We start from the raw sequence: 26,229 nt of genomic DNA, 5'->3' as shown, positions 1-26,229 counted from the left end.
GATAGGTCATTTGTCCAAACGGAGCGAATAATGACGAAGTTCCGAGCATTAAATCGTAGTAAACTATGTTATATAAGACAGACTTCTCTTGTAGATAAGTCATGGGAAATGAGAACCGTGCAAGTTTTCCTTTTGTATTGTAGCAAATTCGGGGGGCAGTCTGGGAGACCGTCGCCACAGCCGGGACGCGAACCCGTGTCTCCTGCTCCGTAAGTGACAACGTTAACCAGTCGACTAAAGGGTCCGACCCTGGTCAAGGACCAACGTGTCTACTCATCCATGCACGTTACAACCCCCCTCCTTCGTGAAGCGCGTCCCTGCGCTTCAGCATATAAACTCCCTCACGCCTCTGGGCGCACGCGCTTCCGATGACCTCACGGTCTCACCATCCCACTTCTGACACCAATGTAGCGAATTCGGGGGGCAGTCTGGGAGACCGTCGCCACAGCCGGGACGCGAACCCGTGTCTCCCGCTCCGCAAGTGACAACATTTACCAGTTGAAGAAAGGGTCCGACCCTGGTCAAGGACCAACGTGTCTACTTATCCATGCACGTTACAGTATCAAGCAGCAAAAAGTTGTATCATGAGGTGTTTGAGTTAGTTTCGTCTTACTCCAGATAGCGCGTCCTGCAATGTGACTATTGTGCATGCGCACATCGCGACGACGACGCTGAAACAATATATCGTGCAGCCCTACACACTGTGCAGATGTAACCCACAAAGACATTATACAATGTCAGATGAATTGGAAAATATGAATGCCAGCGGGAAACTAACATCCACCAGGGCTTGGATAGATTCTGGGAAATGTAACATTGAAGTTGTCCCGCTCATTCATGATATCTCCTCAGTGCATGAAGAGGAGCAGGTGCACTATTGCTGAAAGGTTGAGCTAGGTCTTTGTGAATGTTGGACCAATACACCAGGGCTGGGAGATGTCCACAATAAAATACCTTTTTATGTCTGGTTTCTATCCCAGGGATGCTCTGGTGGCTCTCATTGCAATTAAAACCAAGTGTCCATCAGAGGCTATCTCTGCTCTGTGTGGCCCATATGTTTGGGTGCTGATAGAGCGTGGATTACTCTGTTTGGGACACAGATAACAGGCTGTTTATAACCTTGGCAGAGTCTGGGGCCTAATCTGGCAGGAGCATATTTCCCCTTGCTCTCTGATAAAGGCCTGTTAGCAGCTTTATCACACGGGCAGATAGAAGTCGAGCCAGAGCGAGACGAGCACAGCACCGAGCCCAATCTGGCACCGCACACAGTTCTGCTGCTTTATTTTTAGAAGCCTTGTCACCCCCACCCCCAACCCCCCCATCCCTCGAACACACGCACACATGCATGCATGCACGCACACACACACATACACACACACACACACACACACACACACACACACACACACACACACACACACACACACACACACACACACACACACATGCAGACACCATAGCCAGCCCCATTCCTTGTCAGAAAGAGCAATCAATTTCGACATCTGCCTTTGCGGGCAATGCAAAGACCAACAGACAAATTAAAAGGAGAATGTCCTCATTCATCATCATAGGGTTTGGGGTTGGCTTGCTCATTGTAATAAGAAACAAGACAAAAAAAAGAAGGCCATTCTGTCTTATACGTGTCATAATGTTTTATCATAGGTTATTATGTATTATGTGGAACCTAAAAGTAATTAGCTTACTGCTGCAACAGACCAGGAAACAGAACTGTAGACTAGCCATTTTAATTTACATAGGGCAGTTAAAAAAATTAGACCTTGTAAACGGGCATCTTGATTACTTTTGGGAATATTTTTAATATGTTAAAGTAAGAATCTATAGCTTTATAGAATATGATTACTCTTGCCAAGAGTTTTTTCCAGGGATATAAATGTGCCTGCTATGTTATTTACCCTTTCTCCAGCTTGATTCGTCTGCCTAGTCACAATTAAGCCATTTTCTCATATGAACTTCGGACAATGTTCGGAGAATCGGGTCCGGGCATTGTCCAAAGTTGCTCTTTCACACATGTTAACCCAACAGGAGATTGTCCGTGTATGACGTGTTCTCACCTACTGGAAATACTCTGTTTGGTTTAGGTGAGGGGTGGTGCCTGGGTAGAGCATGCAGGGGGCAGGACATGACGCAGAAAGTTCGCTACGTAAATCGCAGTGTTTTTGTTTACAGCACATCAAAGATGATGGACGAGGCTACCGACTCATCCATAATGATGGCCATTTTTGCGTTGATACAAATACTACATGTGTTTGGACGTATCTTCAGTATCGACGAAAGAGTGAGCAAAAAATAAAAGCATGCGACTGGCATGGTTTCACACCAGTCGCACGATAGTAACGTCATCAACACTCCCACTCGCTCACTGTGAATACTTCAGACATTGGGCCTCATTTATCAGTCGTTTGTATGTGCGAATGTGTTCATACTGCCTTGGTGGAAAAGGGGTATCGGAGACCAGTGTAGAACCTGGGTAACCCCTGAATTTAGACACCAATTGGCTAACACTTATGTCTTTGCAAGCCTCAGTGATTGCTCATTGCAAGAGGTAAACACTAGATGTTAGGTAGAAAGAATTATAAATAACCATCAGGCTTTGCTAGGGCGTCCAGGTAGCGTAGCGATCTATTCCATTGCCTAGCAACACGGGGATCGCCGGGTCAAATCCCCGTGTTACCTCCGGCTTGGTTGGGTGTCCCTACAGATGCAATTGGCCGTATCTGTGGGTGGGAAGATGGATGTGGGTGTGTACTGTTCGCCGCACTAGCACCTCCCCTGGTTGGTTGGGGTGCCTGTTCGGGAGTAAGGGGGAACTGCACAGTAAAATACTGAGTGTTAATTTAACTTCCTGAGTGTTAATTTAACTCTGAGAGTGTACAAATAGACCCGAAAGGATCCATTTGTACACTCTCGGAGTTAAATTAACACTCAGGTTTTACTGTGTGGGAGGGTAATAGCGTGATCCTCCCATGCGCCTACGCCCCCTGGCAAAACTCCTCACTGTCAGGTGAAAAGAAGCGGCTGGTGACTCCACATGTATAGGAGGAGGTATGTGGTAGTCTGCAGCCCTCCCTGGATTGGCAGAGGGGGTGGAGCAGTGACCGGGACGGCTCCAAAGAGTAGGATAATTGGCCAACTACAACTGGAAGAAAAAGAGGGGAAAATCCCCCCCCCCCAAAAAAACCCATCAGGCTTTGCTTCTGATTGTCAGAAGACAATCTTGAGAGCTAAAAAAAAATCCATGGAGCCGGTGCCTAATCTCGAACCAGTTCTTCGCTTTTCAACAGCCAAAGGAAAACCGGTTCCAGAGTGGCACCTGCTCTTTGCTGTGCCAGAAGAAAGAACCGCTTACGTCAGGAGCTGGGGCAGGATTATCGTGCTCAACAAGACCAATAGGCAATACATTACTTTGCAGCAACAATCAGTTCTGCCAATGCATTCGCCCCCTAACACTGACACTTCAAATCAAAGCTTAAATAGGAATCAAATGGTTTTATCAGCGCATACTTTATTTGATCAACTTTGACAGAGTGAATTTGAAACCCCACATTCATTTTTCTGCATTTGAAAACCGAATGTTAGTATAACTATCTGAAATACTATGCTTAAAAACACATCGATAAAGAACACTGAAGAGTTCGCCCTAAGAAATGTTGAGAGATTAATCATGGAAACCTTGTAAATTTCCGAACAATCGCCCCACAGGAGAACAAGGGAGATAATCACAGGTTCCTTTAATTTTATATTGGACTTGATATTGTGTGATGATATTTAAACAAACCATCCGTCAACAGAGAAATAAAAGCCTCTTGGCTTGAGACCAGTCTCTTGAGAGAGCTCCAGCCAGCTGACACCGGGGTCTGTGATCACAACTGGCCAGCTGGTCACCAGTTTGTGGAGCTTCTCAACTCCGAAAATGTTGGAGCAGCTTTTCGATTCGCCGTCAATTTTCATAAAACTGTCAACATTCAAAATCTACACAGTTGATTTCTCACCTCAGAAATTCTCAGACGTGAATCCAATAATGAAATGGCATATGAAAATTGCAAAAAAAAATAAATCGAGACCTACACAGTTGATGTCTTGCCTCATCTTGCTGGGAAAGTGGTGACATATACAGATGTATACAGCGACATAATGACATGGCTCTCTAGCCAGCTGTAGCCCGTGGAAAAGCAAACCAGTTCTTAGAAGGGTAAGCACCAGCCCAGAGCTTGAACTAGGTTCAATTGGGGGGAAAGGGGTATGAGACAAATCTCAGGTTGAAAAAATGCCATTGGTGTGTAAGAGCAAATTTGTATGAACAAACAATTGATGAGTGAGGCCCAATGACCTGCTCTATTCTCATATGGGCTCAATCGGGCATTACCTGGGCTTGGTACTAGGGAACAGGCAGGGTAGTTTAATGTCCAGTCCGACTGATTTGGACATTTGTGTTCACATACGACTCTCCTCCTGGTAATGTCTAGATAAGTTCAAGATTGCAGTGCATGTGTGAAAACAACTTCAGAGAGAGCATTCCTTTCAAAATTGTCGCCCGTGTAATTTACTTTGCTGTAGCTTAAAGATCTCTCGTTCCCCTCTCAGTCAGTCTTTCTAAACAGTTCCCTCGCTCCCTCTCTCCCTCTTTCAGGAAAATTGCTTTCTTGCAATCAACAGATTGCTTGCTGCACTTAGGGGTAAATACAGGTAGACTACAGCATTAGCATAACATTATTCAGACAAGTGTCAACCTCTAGGCAGTTAGCGCTGCATCTAAGCTTACTATGAGGTGAAATGAAGTGCTACAGAGTGAGGGAAACTGCTATGTCAAAGATTTTCAGAACTGAGAGAGGAGGTGGAGTTGGCTGATGTTAAAAGTGCAAGATAAAGAAAAAAAACCTCTAATTTAACATGTAAAAAAAAACATAAAAGAAGAAGTAATCAAAGAAATTCAAGCATGGAAAAGGGAGCATATATGATAGCAGCAGCTCTTGCTGCAAGGTGACTTAACATGTAGGATTTACTCCCTCTCAGCAGGATGTGCTGCCAGGGTTGTGCAGAGAAGCTAGATCCTGGACTCTCTGGGGGTCTGCAGCATCTAGGTCAGAGTGGTCTCATAATACAGCCAGAATGCTGATGATAGGACTGCAAACCATGCAGGATAAGTTACATGGGGAAAGGCTTTATTGGCTCAGTAGCAATAAATGTTAACACTGTTTCTGGCATAAGCCCGAAAATAGAGGTTAATGTGCAGTATTAATGTCAGTACTGCAAAAAGCTATGAAATGTCTCTAACTGCTTTTGCTGTTGCATTAGTTAACTCCCAATTAACCTCACATGCATCATTATCGTTTAGTTTCCTAATTCAAGTTAAGCGCCATTCCTGTCTTTGCTGCAATAGGAATTGATAATCTTTTGTACACTTTGTCCTTGGGGATGTACTGTGAAGTGTAGCAGGCTTGATCTTTCACCAGGGAGATTCTCTCTTTAACCTCCTCCTTTGCTCCACCCCTTCTTTTCTCTCTCTTGATTGACAACAGGGGTTCCTTCTGACCTACATTTGCATCTGCTGTGTGACCCAGATAGAACCTGCGTAATTAGCCACTCGGCCATTTTTGAATCTTGAGTAGCTACTTGTGTCGGTTCTTTCCTGGGTGCAGGGGGGTCTTAAGCCGTGTTGCAGTAGCAGTGTCCCCAGGGCCTTTTGTCTGGGGCTGCAGGGCTGCACCAAGACAGTTTCCCATCCGGTTGCCTGCGTGGTCATCCGGGACATTTTAGGTCATCTGATTACTATTCAAGGCGATCACCAATCAAGGACCTGCATTAACACCATATCTGGGAGATGCATGGGCTGATGAAGTTTATCCCTGAATATTGCAATAAAAGGGGGAAAAATGCATTTTGGACTTTCTGCAGAGTATTTGGCTATAATGTAATGTGACTTTGTGGTGCCCGGTGCTGTATCCTCCAGATCACCGGTAACAAAGTCAGGAATGGCAGCATCTTCATCACAAATAGAGAACTCTCCCGGGATCCCACTGCGGATTCCAATAGCTAGTGTGAGAGACATCTCCAGCTTTCAAGACATGTATCCCATATTAGCGCTGCAGCCATCACACTACCTTTGTCTGATGAACACGATCATCACACTCTGAATATGCTGAATGGTTTGATGAAGATGTTTTGTCAAAATAAGGAACAGATAGTTGTTTTCTGGCACATTAAAGTGGATTGAGAAAAGGAACAAAACTTGAAGAAAAAAAATCTTGTTACAGTATCATTAGATCATATAGCCTTGTAGCTGAGCACGTTTTTTTTATTTATTTTTAACGTTCTTGCACCTAAGTACAAAGGCTTCTTAGACATGTGCATGTACATTAAGAAGATGTGTATACAATAAGAAGACTGAATTTAGTTACGATTGTGTTACAAAATTTTAAGTACAAGAAAATAGTCTGGGACTGCTTTTCTGGGTTTAGCTTCTGCCTCCTCACAGTAGGATTGTCTGTTATCAGCAAATGTGACATTTTCGTATGTGATTTCTATTTATTTAGCATACGGAGGAGCTATCATAATGACAATTTTCTTTATCCCCCGATGAACATTGATGAAGGTTGTGGCTGTTATAATTACTGTTTGTCTACGAATATCTGGGATGAAATGGTAATATGGTGCTTTTTTGGGGAAAGGGAATGAGACACGTTCTCCCTGAAATGACGATTTTCATTCATTCCAGCTTCATTCAACCACATTTTAAATAATAATGCTCCCATCTGTGCTGAACCATCAGAAAAGGAACCTTTTCTTGTGGCTGCATTAGATGGCCTTTCATTTTCTTTAGGCCTGCAATCATAATGACATAATGTCATGAAAGAGCCTCTGTGGGGCTCCCTGTCCTATCTCCTGTGGTGGATTCATATTCCATCAGCTTTACTGTTCCTGATATGTAAAATACCAAATCCTATTATTTCTCTGGCTAAATAACACCGGTCCCAAAGGCGTTGTGTGACGTTTTAATGAGAATCTGAGACCCGATGCTCAACGCTGACTTCTCTGCTGCATTTCCTTAAACTGCCAAGTAAGAGCCCCATTAATAATTCAGCTCATTAAAGTGTGTAATTAATTTGGAGCTGTGTAACAGGGAGAGACTGGGGTGCAGGGAGAAATCTCTCCAGGGGGGTTCTAGAGAAACATTGGGGTAAGAAACAGCACCCCCACTGTGATGGAACCGGTTCCCCAGCACACAAGCGAGCCTACTGCATCATTTATCTCTCAGAAAAAAACTACTGTGGGGCGCAGGGCTCTGACGCTGGTATGCACTGAGACATCTTCCGGCAACAAAGCCAATCAACAATCCAGCATGGTGGGTGGGTGTGTGCGTGTGTGCGCGTGTGTGTGCGTGTGCATGCACGCACGCGTGCGCGTTTGTGTTTGTGCATGCCGGGGAATGTGCTTTGGTGTCCATTATTGTGAATGTTGAAGGTTAATTTCATGGTTTTCTGACATTCTCAGGGTGAGCTGTGGGTTTTAATAAAACTTGAAAATGTGACAAGAGTGCGTAATTATCACTCTTTTATTCCAAGAGATATGAGATATTGTACCCCTTTATAGTCACTACTCTATAGGACTGTGTTTTATCCATCTTGAGGTTCACTCGGATCATAACAATATCTGAAGGGGTTCTTGCTCTTAAGACGGGTAGCTATTAACGCTCAATACCACAAACGCCATAGGAACCAATTCAGGTTTGCCTTCTGCTGTTTACTTTCAAATGTTTCAGGTAGACCTTAGTAAACGCTGCCATCCAAACTCAGCGTGCCTGCTGCCACTCACAAGCCCTCAGCTGCTCCAGATGTGGCTTAATTTACTGCGACTTGGCTAATCATAGTGATTAAGGATTAATTACTGTTAATCACTTTTACATAAACTGGTTGGCAGTAGCCGAGCTGGGCTCTGAAAAATGCCACACATCTGAGCATAGTCAGATAGATGGAATGGGATGGAACTGGAAGATTCAAGGCTTGCCAATTCGCAATTTGGGGATTTGTCTAAGTTTATGCTGTAGCTTTTCCTCACTTGAGCACACCAATAAAACCAATATTCTGATAACTTGGATCATTTAATACAATTCAAGTGATAACGGGCCACTTTGTAGTGGCAATGCTGATTTTACATCTACTGCTAGATTGGGTGAGTCTTAGCATTCCTAAGTAGGGTTTATCACTAAAACGTTTTGGCCAAGGCAAAAATAACACTGTCAGTTTTTGAAGCGGCATTTATAGCCATGCGGTTCCTGGTCACCCGTGGTCAAAAAGACATTTCTATGTTGTTTGACTACCCTACTAAAGGAGATAGAGTGTAAAGAAGCATGACCGCCGGGACTTCCATTAACACAGACTGACAAGGGAATCACAGAGACATCAGGGGGTCCGGCATCAGGCTGACAACAAAGCCACTGTGCTGTACTCGTACCCCCCCCCCCCCGCCCCTGCACAGGCTTAGGGTGGCAGTGTGGTCACCTTCCCTCCTTGGCCTGGTTTTAGAGTGTGACATGCTCGTCTGCTCCCCTGAAGGAATGGCTTTAATAAGGTAGAACAGATCAAGGATACCGTTAATGACATGGCAGGCACAGTCAACACACTGCCTCAGGCCGTGGATGGCCCCAGTCTGGTGCATGCTGCTGGACGCTAGCTATCTTGTGTGGGTCACACAAGACACTTGTCTAGATGCTCCAATACTGCTACCGATCCTTTATGTGGGATGAGTAGTTGCACAGCAGTGGCATCGCCTTGAATGATTTTCACCACCACATTGATAGATAACAACAGTGAGTTTGTTGTCCACCGTATCGCTGTCTATCTGTGTGTACAATATCACGTTAAATATTGGCCTGATTTTCGGCTTAACCTGGGCTGAATACTACTCCTTGCCTGAAATCGATCAAATTTTTAGCCAAAAATCCACCACCGAACCCCTCAACTTCTAAAAGCAGGGTTCATACACTTACATTCTGTCCACTGTGAGCATGATTTTCCCAAAACTTAAACCCTTGGATATCCTTTTTTCCTCTCTCATCAATCCACATAATCGCAATTTCAAGTGACGATACCAACTGGCTCATGTTGGTATTGCTTAATGTGATGTTTGTCTTGTGATTTCAAACAAACTGTAAAAACGACATATTGAAAATGTATCGCCCCTTTCCAATATTCTGCAGACATTAACAGGAAACAATAGGGGGGGAAGGCTCCAGCTCTTGCTGGATGAGCTTCACCATTAGCTCCAATTTTGTGGGAATGAGCATGCTAATTTTATATTTTAAACTTTTCCATAAAAGAAGGGTCAGGCAGTAAAATATTTTACCGGAGGCCTAATGTATTGTCCCTCTTGAATAATTGAGAACATTTTTCTCGTGAATGTCTTTCACGTCAAATCTTAAGTACAAAGCATATCCAGTGCACCAGAGGCTGCATCATTATTGGCTGCCCTAAGGCCTGGCTGGGCCAAATTACAATCACCATAAATGTCTGCATAGGATGGGACGGATGGTGTGTGATCAGTCCCACTTAACAAAGTGTGTGTTGCTCCTTTCACTTAAAAACTGCTGGTCACCGAGCAGAGGGGCCTGATATCAGATGAGAAGCCACCAAAGCGGTTTAAGGCAATGCCTGTCAGCTCCCCTCCCAGTGGCTGTCACCTTCAGGAGAGTACAAAGCCTCATCGTTTTAATTTACTCTTAATCGTTTTAATTCTCCCCCTTAGTGCAATAGCCCTTGTTCTACAGTTTGATCTGCCTATTTGACATTAGCTCTTGCATGACTTACAAGAACTGACTTTATGTCATCACTGTAGATTATAATGTTTCATAAAAGGGCTGATAAATAACTGGATAGTTGGTTAATTCTCCTTATTTATTTATTTATTATTATTATTACATTATTTATTTATTTTATAGCGGGCGGCATGGCTCAGAAGGTAGAGCGGGTCGTCTAGTAATCGGAAGGTTGCTGGTTCGATCCCCTGTTCCTCCAGAGAGCGTGCCGAAGTGTCCTTGAGCAAGACACTGAACCCCTAACTGCTCATGATGAGCAGGTTGGTGCCTTGCATGGCAGCCTCCACCATCAGCGTATGAATGAATGTGTGTGTGAATGGCGAATGTGAGGCATACACTTGAAAGTGCTTTGCGTGGTAGCTATACTAGAAAAGTGGTATATAAATGTAGTGCATTTATCCCTTTGATTTGTTTTACCACGACATGACTAGAACTTGAATAAGGGCGTATTTGCTATCGATACTTGAAATTGAAAGTTGTTAAAATCCTGTGCTTGTTTTGCACATATCTAATAAGGGACATACAAATTTATTCCTTTGGCAAGAGTTTAAAGACTTTTTTTGTCTATACAAATTCATACAGAGGGGTCTTAAGGGTAGCTGGATTTAACAGTTTGATGCCTGTCGTCTTCCTCCTGGTGTATGTTGGTTCTCTTTCCATTCCAGTACACTTGCGAATGTATAATGAATTATGCCAATGTTGAATTAGCATGTAGCTGTCGCTTCAGCTCCGGTGCCTGCCTTGTGACAGGACCACCGTAGCACAGGCTTGCGTCGGGAGAGGGGGCTTGTACTGTGATTTATTAACTGCTAAAGCCACAATGAAGTGTGCCCACTGAAGCACCAATGCAGACAAATAGGGCCAGTGCTGTCACTGTAAATTCAAGCAGACAGGCCAACCACAGCCCGACCAGAGAGGGTTAATTATGCAAAAGCGTTTGGCTTTCTCTAGACACAGTGTTTTAGGCAGAACCCCTTGTTTGTTGGGTGCAGCGTTACATTATGCCTCTTGAAATTATTTCAAAATACCAGTTTGATATTTGTAAATACAATAACGTATGATGAACCGATAGTATAACTGTGAACGTTGAAGGTGAGGCCCATTTTGTCATCATAAACTGAAAATCAATATGTATATTTCCTTATTTTAGACGTGTTTTTTTTTTTGTTTTTTTTTGTGATTGGCTTAAATACTTAAATACTATTTTCTAAAAGAAAATGAATAAATAAAACCAGGATATATCAAACTTGGACTGAAAATCTATTAAAGCCTTTTTTGCTGAAAGGTACCATCAAGTAAATATTACATGATTTTTAGTGCTAATTTCCAAAAACACGTGTTTTTTTCCACAGAGCTCAAACTCTACAGATGTTTTGTAGACGGTAAATGTTTCTTTTTGATTCTGCTGTCACACTTGTGCACGTCTTCTGTCAGTAACAAGTACCTGCTTTCACTTGTGTAATTTTTATCTCGAAATGACTTTAAAACCGAAGGGACATAAAATGGCATCCACAATATGGCTGCAGATGGGAGCTTTGACTTCAGGTGAAAGGAACGGGTAATAATTTCAAGTCTTGCGCCCCTCACCTTTCTAATCAAATTGCTCTTAGAAATGTCAGAGCACAGCAGTGTTGAACTCCCAGCAGCGCGCTGCATATCTAGACAGGCTGTCACCTGACCTGCATCAAGTGGCAGTTTTTTGGCAGACCCTCGGTGCTCCCTCCGCTTTTACCCCTGATGTAACACGGTGGATCACTTTACAGCATCCAAGTGCAGAATGGAGGGCTTTCAGAGTTGTCTGCCAGTCTGAACTGGAGCAGCCAGTCTTCTCCGTCAGCGGCATCGGGGCCTCTCTGTTCAGCCGTACGTCTCGCTACCCGTGATAGAGGCCCAACATCATTAATTAAACATCAGGCTTTCCCCGATCATCAGATCACCAGGCCGAGCGTCCATGCCAACCGTTCTTGTCGAAACGCCTGTGAAATTTAGAAGGGGATTATATATGATAATGGTTTTTGACAGGTTGCCATTTGCCTCTGTTAATCTGATAGGATAAGATATCTGGACTGCCGAGCGTGGTGTGCTGTGACTATTTGAATTTGATATTGTTATGCCATTTAAAAAAAAAAAAAGAAAAAGGAATGCCACATCATTTTGAAGGTGCAATCAATGTCCTGGAAGAAAGATAATCCCCTGAGAAGCCTATGATATAATCTCAAATGTTATTTATATTAAATAATTGGACTATGTTTTGACCTATATATATATATATATATATATATATTATATATATATATATATGTGTGTGTGTGTGTGTGTGTGTGTATGTATGTACAGTGTTTATGGGGTATATGCACATATATGTTAGGTATGAGTATAACATTATATATTTGCTTGATTGGTCAATTCAAATATGTGCAACATAGAAAGTTGTACATGTGTTTGTTGAGGACAAGCAGTTGCGGGAAGTAAAGGGGGGTTTAGGAAAGCAGCGCCGTCCAAATAGGTACGTAAATCATGGAGCAGCATGATACTCCTAGCTTGTCCTCAAAGAGCAAAGCTTTTTCCTGAGCTGCTTGGAAATGAAATTAATATTTTCACATTAAGGACCAGATAGTTAAACATCCACCTCTCTAAAAGCCATTTACCCGGGGTTTTTATTAGATATCGATTTGATTTGTAAAATGCCAGATGCTGCGAGGTTGAATAAATGTCATGTGCTTCCATTGCTTTCTTTTCCAGTTTACTTTTCATGTCTGCTCAAGGGGCTGACATTTTGTCTTGCAGTGAGTGTGCACCGCAACGAAAAACCAGACGAAGACTCTCCATCCCAGTCCCGATGCTTTCTCGCAAACATTATGCAATTATTCAGAGTAATGTATACTCGCTGCGCTGTATTTACGCGTGGTAACAAAATTTGCCAAGATGAAATCACTTGATCTTAAATACTCCTCCCAAGGTATTTTCCCAGATACCATGCCACCATCTTTCCGGGGAAGGATTCCACATGTCATCAGAAAATTTATCAGCCACAAAAGACAACATAATAATCCCGTTGGTTTGATTTGTATTAGTGCAGGAATCAAGTGTGGCTTAATGGTCACCTTGTGAGAATTGCGTGTTAAGCAACAAGAGGGAGGAATAAGGCGTTGTCTAACAACAAGCCATCTCTGAGACACCTTCAAGAGGGGAAAGGCATCCATTAGAGACTTATAGCAAACGTGTGTTCAGTGAAGAGGAGGACAGCTGGGGCTGAAATCACACACACACACACACACACACACACACATGCACGCACGCATGCATCCAGATAATTGTTTATCCCTGGGAGGACTTTCATTGTTTGTCTGTGGGTGGCTAAGTAAGTTCACCAGCACTATTGGACAGGGACAGCCCAACAGACCCAAGGCTCAAAAACATTAGGATGAATCAATTAGGCTGCCATTACCCAATAAAGTGGCCCTCACTGAGTCGTGTAATTATGACCCACAGCAGAGCCAATTTTATGGAGGCACATTACCCGTTTCTTTCCTTTATTCATTTTATTTGTTTAAGATAATCCATTCAGCGGTTTTAATTATGTGCTTTAGATTCAGTATAGGATGAATCATAATATGCTTCAATCAGGCATTCTGTTTAGATCAGGCACACACACACAAGTCTGCTTTTTTTCTGTTATCCTTCAGACTACTACCACTTGCATCCATATGCTGGTGTCCTAGTCACTGGGGACCTACTCGGTAATACACAAGTCAAAATATTCTGACCAACACATCTGCCATTGTTTTCTCCATCACATTATGTTGTCACTTCAACTGAGACTAACACAATAGTTGTCCCCGTGCAGAATCTGACATAACCCCGCTTGGAACAAGTTCAAATCCCCTCCATATTATATGATGTGAGCTTTTAGCAAGAGCTGATATTATAGGCAACAGCTACTTAGCTTGTTCTCAGCTCAGCGGATGCTGTGTATGTGTGACAATGTGCTGTCAATGAGGGATGACAGTACACAGCCAACATGGCGTGTTGCATTGTTCCTTCCTGGGTCCCTCCTGACAGATGCTTTCCAAGACAGCTGGATCAGCAGCAAGAACGGAGCTGGGAGCGCCGGTACACACAACGATCGCAGCACCGACGTGATATCTGGCTGATTAGAGAGGCTATTCAGATGTCAGCCCAACAAGGCTGGGGGTTCATGTTTGGCTTTCTTTTATTTGGCAATTTCAAAAAGCAGATTTGACCCCGCAGCTTTTAAAAGGGTTACGTCTTTATTTTTGACAGCCATATTCTGCCTGGAATACTTTGTGGTGCCGAAATTAATGGCTCGCCTTTCATTTTACAAATTCTTGCTTTCGACCTTCTTGCTTTACCACTCTAATTGTGTCGGCCCTCCAGACTTTTTCTCCCCCCCACCCCATGCAATCTTCTAAGAAGTGACCTGCCCTAGAACGACCACTCTCTTAAAAGACTGATGTTGGAGGTGCCTTAAGCCAAGTAAAATAAACACTTTGTGAAATGTTGAGTCGGTACTTGGCAGATGTGAATCGAATCATTTTCGCGAATGGGGGGGGGTGGCGGTGGATTTTTATGTCCCATTTTCATTTGACAGTCTAGACATTTTATGAGTTTGGGAAGAAATCCGAAGGCCTCGGTTTTCAGTTGAAACATCTGAAAAGGGCTTCCTCCCTTATATCTGTGCACTCTCTGAATCCCAAAGTGCTGTTAGTCATTATGTAGAGACAGCTAACCCCAAACTCCCAGCCCTCCACCCCCTGACATGCACGCACACACACACACACACACACACACACACACACACACACACACACACACACACACACACACATCCAGGGGACAGGGTCAAGTGAGTTGTCTAAAGCAATAGAGAGGACTTGGACATCAACATTTGTAACCAAACATTTTAGGAGCTTGGTAAATAATTTCTAATCTGCAGCAGAATCGCTAATGCAGCCTCTTACTGTTTACCTTACCCCAATGCTGGAAATTTACTTCTCAAAAGTATGTGCCGCATAGATCGTTTCTCAAATGGAAATGACTTCCAGAAAGTGCAGTTTGGTTTACTCTACGGGATATTGTGGTGCGCTCTCATATTAACACCCACTTTAGTCTGGTATTTATGAGGTGATAATGATAGAAAAAATGGCCCTACCACACTCGTGAACCAGCATCGTTCAGGACTGCTGCTGTTGTGTACGAACTCGTTGTTTCACCGGGCTTTTGATGAAATGAAATGTTGCATTGCTGGGAAGAAGAGGTGAGAACGTGGGTGTGAGCGCAGATTCTCCATCCATTTAATCCGTGCATTATCAATGTTGATGAAGGAGTCGGGGGGGGGGTGCTAGACGGGATGTTTGTAGAGTCCTGACAGACAGTATCCCCCCCCCTGCCCGCCCGCCACCCACAACACTCCCCCACTTTCAATCTACCTCCCGCTGAGCCCATGGCCTGAACTCTTGACCTCTTCTACTCGCCAACAGTCGCCACATTTGCATTTCCAGTCCACTTAAAGCGAGTAGGGAACTGAGGGAGCTGCCCCCACCCCTCCTCGTTTTGGTCATACAGCAGGCTTCATTCTCATCCAAGTGACCCCCTGCCCAGGCCTCCCAACCCGGACAGCAGTCTGGGGTTAATGCACCAAGCACTCCCATTGTCTCTGAATTAATGAAGTGCTCCCTGCCTGTCCGTTCTCATTCAATGAGAATGAGACACATGACAAGTGGTAACATTTTAAATGGCAATCGATACGCAGACCTTCAAATCACCAAGTCAAACCTCACTGAAGTCGCCGAGGCTTTGAAGTAATGATACCTCTGCCTGCTTTTGATGGGCTTGTGTTTACTGGGATTAGTTTAGATCCTCACATGGACGGAGAGGGTGTTTGCAATTGAAATGGACGATTCTCAGATGGAGGAGGAAGTGGGAGAGCCTATCAGTGTTTCACCTCAGCAAATGGAAGGTTAGCTGCTGTTTTCCTAAAGAATGGCAAGGGAGACCTCTGGTGGAGGGGAGAGGCTCAGCTTCTCCAGCGTTTGTCCGGGGTCCAGTAATATTAATATTTCCCATTGTCACTTTGGGATATTGTTGCTGCCACTTATCGTCAAAAATCCTAGCATTTTCCTTCAAATCAGTTAGGTCATAGACTGTGTGTGTTTTTGCTGAGTATGATTGTGTCAGACAGCAGTGAAACACAACATCACATGACATGATAACAGACCCAACATTAACATGCTTCAGAAAAGTGTCACCACTGGCTCTTAATTTATTATGTCTAACCTACATTTGCAGCTAATGAATTTTTGTATCAATGTAATTGCCATTTCAGATTATCCCATCAAATCACATTAGGACGTTCCAGTAGCTCAGCAGGTGAAGACGCTTGCTATTTACTGGTGACTCACTGGTTCTGACTCCATCTAGTGACCTTTACCACAGGGCACCCCACCTCTCTCTCTCTCTCTTGCTCTCTCTGTCTGTCTTTCTGTCTGTCTCTCTCTGCTCCGCCTGTCTTGTCTCTTCCCACTGTACAATGGCCAGAAAAAAAATATGTGCCACATATCAAAATCTAAGCATAGCTCACTTGCTTTGTAGTGATGCACGGGTCAGGATTTTTTAATTCCCACACCAACCCCATCTGTTACGAGAGCAAATCCGCACCGCCCGACCTGCTAAAATATGCGTTAATTAACCACCTGAATCCAACCCGCAAACCTCCAAATTTAGCCTAGGCTATAGCAAAGTGAGCAGTGTCGCACTATTTCATTTTTGGACTGTTTGCCAAGCATAAAACACTGATTGTAAGGCAGCGCCTATTGTATCTTAGCCTAATACTGTCTGGGTCTACACAACTACATAAACAAATGAATTGTTCCAAACTGTGTTCTGTATTTTTGAATAGCATCAAAACAGGTAAACCGCCATTAAAGACATGAATTCTCTCTCTCTCTTTCTCTCTCTCTCTCTCTGTCTCTATCTCTCTCTCTCTCTCTCTCTCTATATACACACACACACACACACACACACACACACACACACACACACACACACACACACACACACACACACAAGCGTCATCTTTATGACCAAAAAAAAGCATTTTGGTAGTGTAAACAAAAGCTACAGATACAACTTAGGGAAAAACATCGTAGGTGAAGCCTCAACACTCTAATAAAAGCACATGTATTGACTAAAACCACAATTTCAAATCGGTGATCAAGGTGCTTTTTTGTGTGCATGTGTGTGTTTAAGAGAGAGAGCGAGTGGCAGAGAGAGAGAGAGAAAGAGAAACAGAGCGAGAGAGGGGAAGAGAAGGTGGACTAGTAATAGACAGCCTAGCACATTGCACGCAATATTTCTGTAAGTTATTTACAATCTTGAAAGCCAGAGGCTAAATTGTCTAATGATGATTAAAATATATATATATATATATATATATATATAATTATTTAATAGAGATTAAGTTATTTATAACATACTCGTAGCGCTGCTTTGTCACATTTTGACCCACCCGCCTGAACCTGTGATATTTTCTAGTAAGCTTATCCGACCTGCCCGACCCACCGGTCAACTCCAATACTTCTTATACTTCTTTGTTTACTGAACTTGGATTTTTACATTAATGAAATTGGACAAATTTACTTTTAGTCTGTAACTTTGCCAAAGTATTCAGCCAGACCTTTTATTTGGGTCCACAAGTGTAATAAAACGGCAATAAAAAGACCAATGATTGATTCATTGGATAAGCCCTTGCCAGAAAGGCTGGTTATAAGTACAGCCTGTCAACTCAACAGTTCTTTGAGTCTCTCTGCCGACATGCTGCACTTTGTTTGCCCATGCCATATTGCTCAGTTCAACCATTATGGATGCATGGCCATGCATGAGAGGATTTTGCTTTTATTGTGCAGCAGCAGCAGCAGCATTGGTGCAACTCAAAGGAGTCTTGATGTCAGGCATGGAGTCAGGCTCTGCAGCTGACAGCTTGTTATGGTGCGTCACGCTGCTGCGGGAGTGACCTGTGTGTCTGACCTATGACCTCTACTGTTGTTGTAGTGCTGAGTATTCGTGGCGCTCAGGAGGACGAACCCCCAGATGCCCAGCTCATGAGATTGGACAACATGCTGCTGGCAGAGGGTGTATCCGGTCCAGAGAAGGGAGGCGGCTCAGCAGCAGCAGCAGCAGCAGCTGCAGCCTCTGGGGGAGCAGGGGCTGACAACTCTGCAGAACACTCCGACTACCGGGCCAAGCTGTCCCAGATCAGACAAATCTACCACACAGAGCTGGAGAAGTATGAACAGGTAAGAAGACTAATCCTGTCTGTGTGCTAAAATACCTGGCAAGCACAAACAGTCATTATGTAATTTTTACCAACCCATCCGTAGGACTCATCATGGCAGACTTTAGATTGAGCTCCCTTTGAAACTTAGTGCCAAATCAGAAAGGTCTCCAAATACTAGTTTTAACCCTCTATCTCTGCTTACTAAATATTTACAAAAGTGTGTCGTACACTTCCAGTTTCTTTATTCTCATGCTGTAATTTATGGAGGTTTCAGAAAGGTTCACGCGTCCAGATTTCCTGCGTTTTTAACTCTCGACTGTAGTTTGGCAAAATTAATAGGAACCAGAGGAAACTGCAAGGTCATTCCTTGGCGTATCCCAACTGAACCATGCCCTTTGATGCTCTTTTGACAATTTCTGCTTCCTTCCAAAGGCACAAAAATACTTTTGTCTTTCGTGCATGTGCACTGGCCGCATTTCAAATCTCTCCCCCTTTGCCAGCTGTCTATTACATCAATGAATCGCTGGACCTCAGCTGCACAAAGTTGTGTCTGTTTACTACACCGTACACTTAGACAAACATTAAGTCCCAGGTATGAATGTGAAGGCTGTTTGATGAAACTTTTAGATTTATTCCACTGACTTAAGTAGAGCATGGATTTCCAGATGCATTTGCAGAAGCCATAGTGTCATGCTGTGACTACTATAGGTGGACAGCGTAGCCATCTTCAGTCTCCATCTTCAGTTTATAATGCATTAAGGGTTATCATATTGCTGGTAAGCAGAGGTACACAACGAGTCACGGCTGTGGCCACAAGATACTTGTTTGCTCCAGATGGCCTCACATGCACCACTAACAGAAAGCGGTAATATCGCAAACAAATTAATTACATGGGTTTGTGGACTGATTATATTGCCCAATTCTCTTCTGTTCAATTGTTCCCACTTGGTTTTCATTTGCTCCTTGCCTTCAAATCCAGATCCTTAGTCTGCCCTGACACCATCTTGTCCAACTCAACATCATGCGTTGCATACATTTAACATTTGTATATCAAATATTTTCTTGAGACATGTAATGGGATTTTGTGAGAAGGATTTTCCCTTATTCGCCTTGATAACCAACACATCCCTGATGACACAGTCCTTCTCGACAGACAAATCGACAGACAGACAGACAGACAGACACATGCAGACAAAGACCGACAAGGGTAAATCCAGAGAGAGAGAGATAGGGAGAAGAAGCAAAGAATTGAAGACAGTTCAAGAAAGAAAGAGAGATCCAGTGTAATACACTGGCAGATTCAAGCCTAGTGTCACACAAGGGGATGAAATGTAGCATGGTGGCATGTTTTGTCTCTCGGGCTGGCTATGTGGGGAAAGTTTGTGTGTGAGCACATAGCAGCTGTCATTGGTTCCCCTCAACTCTCGCTGCCGTCACCATTTCTATGTTAAATATGAAAAATACCAGCGCTCATATTCCCGCTTGGCTCTGTGAGGAACTGTGCCCTAGAACGACGTTAAGCACACAGGGCTCGCTTTTCATTTTTCCTCTGCACAGTGCATTGATGCAGTTAGAAAACGCCATTCATTCTCTCTGATGGCAGATGTATGTTTCTGTACTGGTGAATTTGAAATGGATATACTAATTCATTCTGTTTTGCTCGTTGCTGTTGACTTTATAGTAGGGCCAAGCAATAGTTCAATATTATCTGTCATCATCTTTCAGTGGTATTGTATCGGAACGCATGTGGAGATTGCCATATGGTGATACACAATTTCGTTGTCTGAATTAATTACATCAAGAATCTGCTCCCCAAAATTGCTCACAAAATAAGATATGAAATATTCGAGGGAGTATTTTTTTTAGAACTAGTTTTAGAGGCGTCCGGGTGGCATAGCGGTCTATTCCATTGCCTACCAACATGGGGATCTCTGGTTCGAATCCCCGTGTTACCTCTGGCTTGGTCGGGTGTCCCTACAGACACAATTGGCCATGTCTGCGCTGTGGGAAACCGTATGTGGGTATGTGTCCTGGTCGCTGCACTAGTGCCTCTTCTGGTCGGTCGGGGCAGCTGTTCGGGGGGTAGGGGGGGTAGCATGATCCTCCCACATGCTATGTCCCCCTGGCGAAACTCCTCACTGTCAGGTGAAAAGAAGCAGCTGGCGACGCCACATGTATTTGAGGAGACGTGGTAGTCTGCAGCCCTCCCTGGATCAGCAGAGGGGGTGGAGCAGCAACCAGGACAGCTCAGAAGAGTGGGGTAATTGGCCGGGTACAATAGGGGAGAAAATCCACAAAAAAAAGAACTAGTTTTAGTTTGATATTATACTTTGTATTACCAATCAGTTCAATTTAGCAACTGTTAAGTAGGACTTTTAAGCACGGTATTTTTGCATATGTAAGCAATAATGTTTTTTTTCTTGACAACAATGTTTTCCATATCGTCCAGCAGTACTTGACTACTGTATTGTAAGCCGATACTCTTTCTTTACCTTTCTCTGTTTGTGTGCCCTTCTTAACAGGCTTGCAATGAGTTCACCACCCATGTGATGAACCTGTTGAGAGAGCAGTCACGCACACGGCCCATCTCACCCAAAGAGATTGAGCGCATGGTGGGAATCATCCACCGCAAATTCAGCTCCATCCAGATGCAGCTAAAACAAAGCACCTGCGAAGCCGTCATGATCTTGCGCTCCCGCTTTCTTGATGCCAGGTGTGTGCCTTTGTGCGTGTATGTGTATGTGTATGTGCACTCATGTGCGTGTGTTTTTGCATATGCGGAGGGGGGGGGGCTCGCTCTTACATCTGTTCAAAAAAACCGCACATGTACAATTTAAATAATGTACTAATTGAACAATACTGGAAAAAAAAACTCTGTATGTGCTTCCTTCCCTCTTGCACCGATACCAGTATGTACACTGCAGACATAGAGGAGTTGTAGTACTCTTAAACGGTTGCACACTAACACACACACATCGTACGCACATCACTCCTGACTATCTTTGACTTTGTAGATCTGGTCTCCATTTGGACCCGTGTACACAGTGATACTGGTTGACCAGTAACGGTTCGCTCCATGCACCACAACGCTAAATGTTTCCCTTTTTTAATGTAATCGCTTGTTCCTTTTGATGCGTGCTTGGATTTGCATACACTCTCTAAGGATAAATCTCACTCCAAGTCTGAGTTGGAGGCATAACATTTAAATGAGGCTTGTGCTCCCTTACAAAGCTCCCTATCTATTCTTTTGCAAATGATTGTGGTGGTGCAGTGAAGGGAAGGGAAAAGAAGGGGAAGAGGGATGCTTTCACTGGTTGAGAGGCAGTGCCATGCTCAGCTCCACTGATTAATCTACTGGCTGCTGGAGCTCATGCTGTGCACATTTACATATTCTCAAGCAGGCTTTCGGAGTGTGGGACGGAGATTTTAACACAAATCTCCTCACCAGTGGATACATGGAAAGCGATTTTGCAGGGTTCCTCTCCAGCTTATGTAAAGCCCTCTTAAAATGTGGCACATGCAGACATAACCTGATAGGTGCTGGAGATGGAAGGGTCAGTCAACTCTTGGGTGTTGGCACATGATGCCCTTTTTTTTCCATTCTTATAAAAAGGGTCATATTGTTGATTGAGATTTGTCGGGTTCATTTCCATCCATGAACCCTGACACAGTATCTTTTAGACCATATCAACCGGGCATTGATGCTGATGATGATGTTGTTTTATTTGTATTATTTTTGTGTTTACTATTAGGTAGTTCTGGTCTCTGATATCTCTCTAATAATGGTTTACCTTAATTGTATGTTTGCTATTATCACCACTAAATGTCTTTGTGTCTTAACTGCAGATGCTCTTTTGTTTTTTTGCAGACGGAAAAGACGGAACTTCAACAAGCAGGCAACAGAGATCCTGAATGAGTACTTCTACTCGCACCTCAGCAACCCCTACCCCAGCGAGGAGGCTAAAGAAGAACTGGCAAAAAAGTGTGCCATCACAGTCTCCCAGGTACAGAGCGCCCATTAGTGGGCATATTACAGTGCACGCCACAGTAACCTGAAAGGGATTGATGATTTGAAAACTGAAAATCGAGGCACCCTGTTTTCATCCAGACCTTCTAGCACTCAAGTTATCCACAGTAATTCCTAAGATAATTGATTTAAAGAGAGCATTGACATTGTAAAGGTAAACAGCAGTTTGTGTTTTGAGTCTTTATTTGTGAATGGATCATTTTCTCAATTGGCTTCATTAGTTTAAAATGAAATGATTTTAGGACGCATCTGGGGATGATTGCGGAATCTGCTCAGGGGGCGAATGATTTGTCGAATGTCCCTTTCTGGGTCATAATAAAGGAACGTGTTTACCTACTCTGCACACTGGAAACTTTGCAGGATTGATTTGGTTTTCATTTTAATGTTGTTTATCATTAGCGTTGGGATTATCCCTGTAGCTTCATCTGGGAGTCCATTAGCAGTAATGGGTGTTAGCGAATGTTGACTGATTGGTGCTTGTGTGAGTTCAGATGATAGCTGCAGTCAGAGTGACATAATGAGACTCTTATTGGCAATCATTCCATTCTGGTGTGCTAATGTGAATTCACAGCACCAGCCTGTGTAGCCCCTACCTCTGACAGCCTTGGAGGCTGAAGCCCTCTGAGTTAGACAGGCCAATGGAGGCCAAGAAAGCTACAGATTTCTCGTGACTATTTATCTTTTATGTATGGCCTATGCTAAAGTAGAGCTTTGTGTGTTGTGAATGTGCAATAAAGAATAAACATTTTGAGGTGTCTTGGTAGTGTGGTGGTCTATTACGTTACCTACCAACACGGGGATCGCCGGTTCGAATCCCCATGTCATCTCCGGCTTGGTCAGGCGTCCCTACAGACACAATTGGCCATGTCTGCGGGTAGGAAGCCGGATGTGGGTATGTGTCCTGGTCGCTAGCACTTCCTCTGGTCGGTCGGGGTGCCTGTTCGGGGGCTGGGGGGAATAGCGCTACATGCCCCTGGCGAAACTCCTCACTGTCAGGTGAAAAGAAGCGGCTGGGGACTCCACATGTATCGGAGGAGGCATGTGGTAGTCTGCAGCCCTCCCCGGATCAGCAAAGGGGGTGGAGCAACAACTGGGATGGCTCGGAAGAGTGGGGTAGTTGGACGGGTACAACTGGGGAGAAAAGGGGGGGAAATCCACAAAAAAAAAGAATAAACATTTTGATGTTTGTTTACTCAGGTTTCCAACTGGTTTGGGAATAAAAGAATCCGATACAAGAAAAACATTGGCAAGTTCCAAGAAGAAGCAAACATGTACGCCGCGCGAACTGCCGTGAATGCGGCCAACGTATCCTCGCATGGAAGCCAGGCAAATTCACCCTCCACTCCAAACTCTGCAGGTGAGACTCAACGACCCTTAGCTCCGTTAGATTGTTTGACATGTGACTGTGCGTTACTACTGGTGCGGGACAATGTAGAAAATATTATCATGATAATCACATGGATTTTGCACAACATCGATATGTATCACGATATCTGCATATACATATGCGGAAATGTCATATTCAAGACTCTAACGGAAGTTCATCACATTGAACTGTCTAGTACAGTAAAATATAACGTCAAATCAAAACTAGTTTTAAAAAAAAATACTCTGAAATATGCCAGTCGGCATCCTCTGTTGAATTTTTAGGTCATAGATTCTTGTTAATTTAGACAACAAAACTGTGTATTATGATATGACAACATGCAAATTTCATCCCAATGCAGCACCGTTGGTAAACGATTATATTGAATTAATGCCCAGCCCTAATTAATACAGTTGAGCAACTGCTGTATCATTACGATAATTAGATACAGGTCAAGTTCCAGGGTATTTCATTGATTGAATATTTACGTATAAACTGCTATGCATATTATTATTATCATGGCAACTTTTTTGTTGAAAGCAAATTGGTGGCGAGTTTTACCACAAGGATGTTAGAATAAGCAGCTTATTCAGGAGACTGTGGGTGTTTCTTGGTGGAGTAACATATCATATAGCGTGACACATTTAATAGACCCCAATAAGTACACCTAAGGCTTAAAGCTTTGACAAATAGTAGTTAAACTGGGCTCCATGCCAAGTCTCCCTATGCTTACTGCTCTCTTGACCTTTTCTCAATTAACATAGCTTTCTGTGTTAATTCAATATCTCTCATGTTGCCATGCCAGATATCGTTTCTGCTGCGCTGATGTCCAATTCTCTGATTTAACTCTTGGTTTTTCTTATTACAAGTTTGGTCATGAACAACATTAACATGGCGGTAACATATCACGTGTGAAATGTTGATGACTGTAAAAAAACATACACTTCACGTAAGGCCATGTGCTGCAACTGCAACTCTGCTGACCCCATGTGTCAACAAGCACGCCTCTGCCACGCTTCTCCCATTTGTCTATCCCACTTTTTAACAGTTCTGCCTGCCTGCTGGCTAACCACTCCATAGTGCCTTTCCAGGGACCTCTCCTGGACAGGTGAAGTGGCTTACCTTGCTTGCCTTCTTTCTCTCTGTGATTCCGGTGCTCCCTCTCTCCTTTCAGGTTCTGCTGGCTCTTTTAACATGTCAAACTCCGGGGACTTGTTCATGAGTGTGCAGTCTCTCAATGGGGACTCGTACCAGGGGGCTCAGGTGGGAGCCAATGTGCAGTCACAGGTAGGGCCCCAAACAGAGTAGTAGTGTTCACAGGAGCAGATCCATCTCACTTCTGCCTTGTCTCATGTTTTGCACTGACTTTAGTGGAAGCCACTTAGACACTCTCTGCACTGCTTGTCCCAAGGAGATTCATTTTACTATTGTCTTGTACATCACATTCATTTGTTTCTGACGTGTGTGTTAGTTGTTTTTTATCCTTGCTATTTAAGCTTGATAAAACGGATGTTTTCAGCTCTTACTATTCATGGTGTGTGGAAGGATGCTGTCGTTTTCCAAGGATATCTGTGCTGCGTTTGCACAGCACTCTGTTCCTGTTGTCATATGTCATTCCTCTCTTTTGTCTTAGTGTTTCTTTTTTGTTGACTCTGACCTTGCTTTTTGTTGTTTCTCAACGTTTCAGGTGGATACCCTTCGCCATGTTATCAGTCAGACAGGCGGATACAGTGACGGACTAACAGCTAACCAGATGTACAGTCCGCAGGGCATCAATGTAAGGAGGGAAAAAAAACATCTTTTTTGTTGTTGTTGTTGTTGCTTTCTTCCACTACCAATTATTTCAAAGCCATAGGGCTCAGAATGCCACTTAGTAGGACTTGTCTCATCGCCGTGGTCACCTAGTTGATTGCTTCTGTATAGGTCACGCCATGGGCAGCACACTGCCCAGCGTTAGCAGGCGTGGGGCCTGCCACACATACATGGCGCTTTTGTCTGAGACTGTCATGTCCGATCAGCTCTGGCCTGGCACCTGCAGCCACGCACGGCCAGCCGTGAGGGGACTGCACAACCAGGTGACACCTCTTGCATCGTGCTTCAGATCCCTCTAACCACCTCATCCTGATTAGCAGCCCGGGGCCAGAGGCTCACATTTTAAAGCCTTCCAGGGGTACGATGCCACAGCCCTACTAAAAATAAGATGCATACATGTTATAGGGTTGCCCTCATGGTGTGTGTGTGTGTGTGTGTGTGTGTGTGTGTGTGTGTGTGTGTGTGTGTGTGTAGGGGTATTGTTTGTTTGCTTTGTTTTGAGATTTTTTGGCCCTATTTTGAGGGAGAGTTTGAGTGTGTGTGTATAAAAGTGGGGGTTGTGGATGGGGGTGGGCTGGCTAGCTGGCGGCTGCAAGCAGCAGGGAAATTCACAGCGACAAGCCGTGTCGTAAAGGGGAAAATCGATAAGACAGACACAAGGAGAGCAGAGTGTGGACTTGGGACAGCAATCCAAGCGCATTGCTCAGATCATGTTCCTGCCACACTAATGGCCCTGACAGCGAGCCGTGGTGAGAGGACGAGGACGGTCACAGCAGCGGCTGGGTTCCTCTGCTGTCGTCGTCGTGCCTCAATGGCCATATGATAATAAAACGAAATGTCTCCTGTATAAAAATATGTATGTGTATTCAAATAGCCGTCCTGGCTGCTCTGGGTGCATC

General features: G+C 43.9%; 1 protein-coding gene across 2 annotated transcripts in view; it reads left to right on the top strand.

The window, feature by feature from the left end:
- The window catches only part of pbx1b (pre-B-cell leukemia homeobox 1b), a 58,444-nt gene that overhangs the window by 27,835 nt on the left and 4,380 nt on the right, over positions 1–26,229 (top strand). The window contains exons 3-8 of one of the 2 annotated variants that reach the window (XM_056277414.1): positions 17,900–18,144; positions 20,648–20,838; positions 21,994–22,129; positions 23,350–23,509; positions 24,693–24,805; positions 25,206–25,295. In XM_056277414.1, the coding sequence (XP_056133389.1) occupies positions 17,900–18,144; positions 20,648–20,838; positions 21,994–22,129; positions 23,350–23,509; positions 24,693–24,805; positions 25,206–25,295 (935 nt within the window). The remainder of the gene's footprint in view (positions 1–17,899; positions 18,145–20,647; positions 20,839–21,993; positions 22,130–23,349; positions 23,510–24,692; positions 24,806–25,205; positions 25,296–26,229) is intronic. The other variant, XM_056277415.1, reaches the window with a different exon arrangement.

Source organism: Lampris incognitus, chromosome 3 (assembly GCF_029633865.1).
Source record: "Lampris incognitus isolate fLamInc1 chromosome 3, fLamInc1.hap2, whole genome shotgun sequence".
Classification (NCBI taxonomy): Eukaryota; Metazoa; Chordata; class Actinopteri; order Lampriformes; family Lampridae; genus Lampris; species Lampris incognitus.
This window is presented reverse-complemented; position numbering and strand designations above follow the sequence as displayed.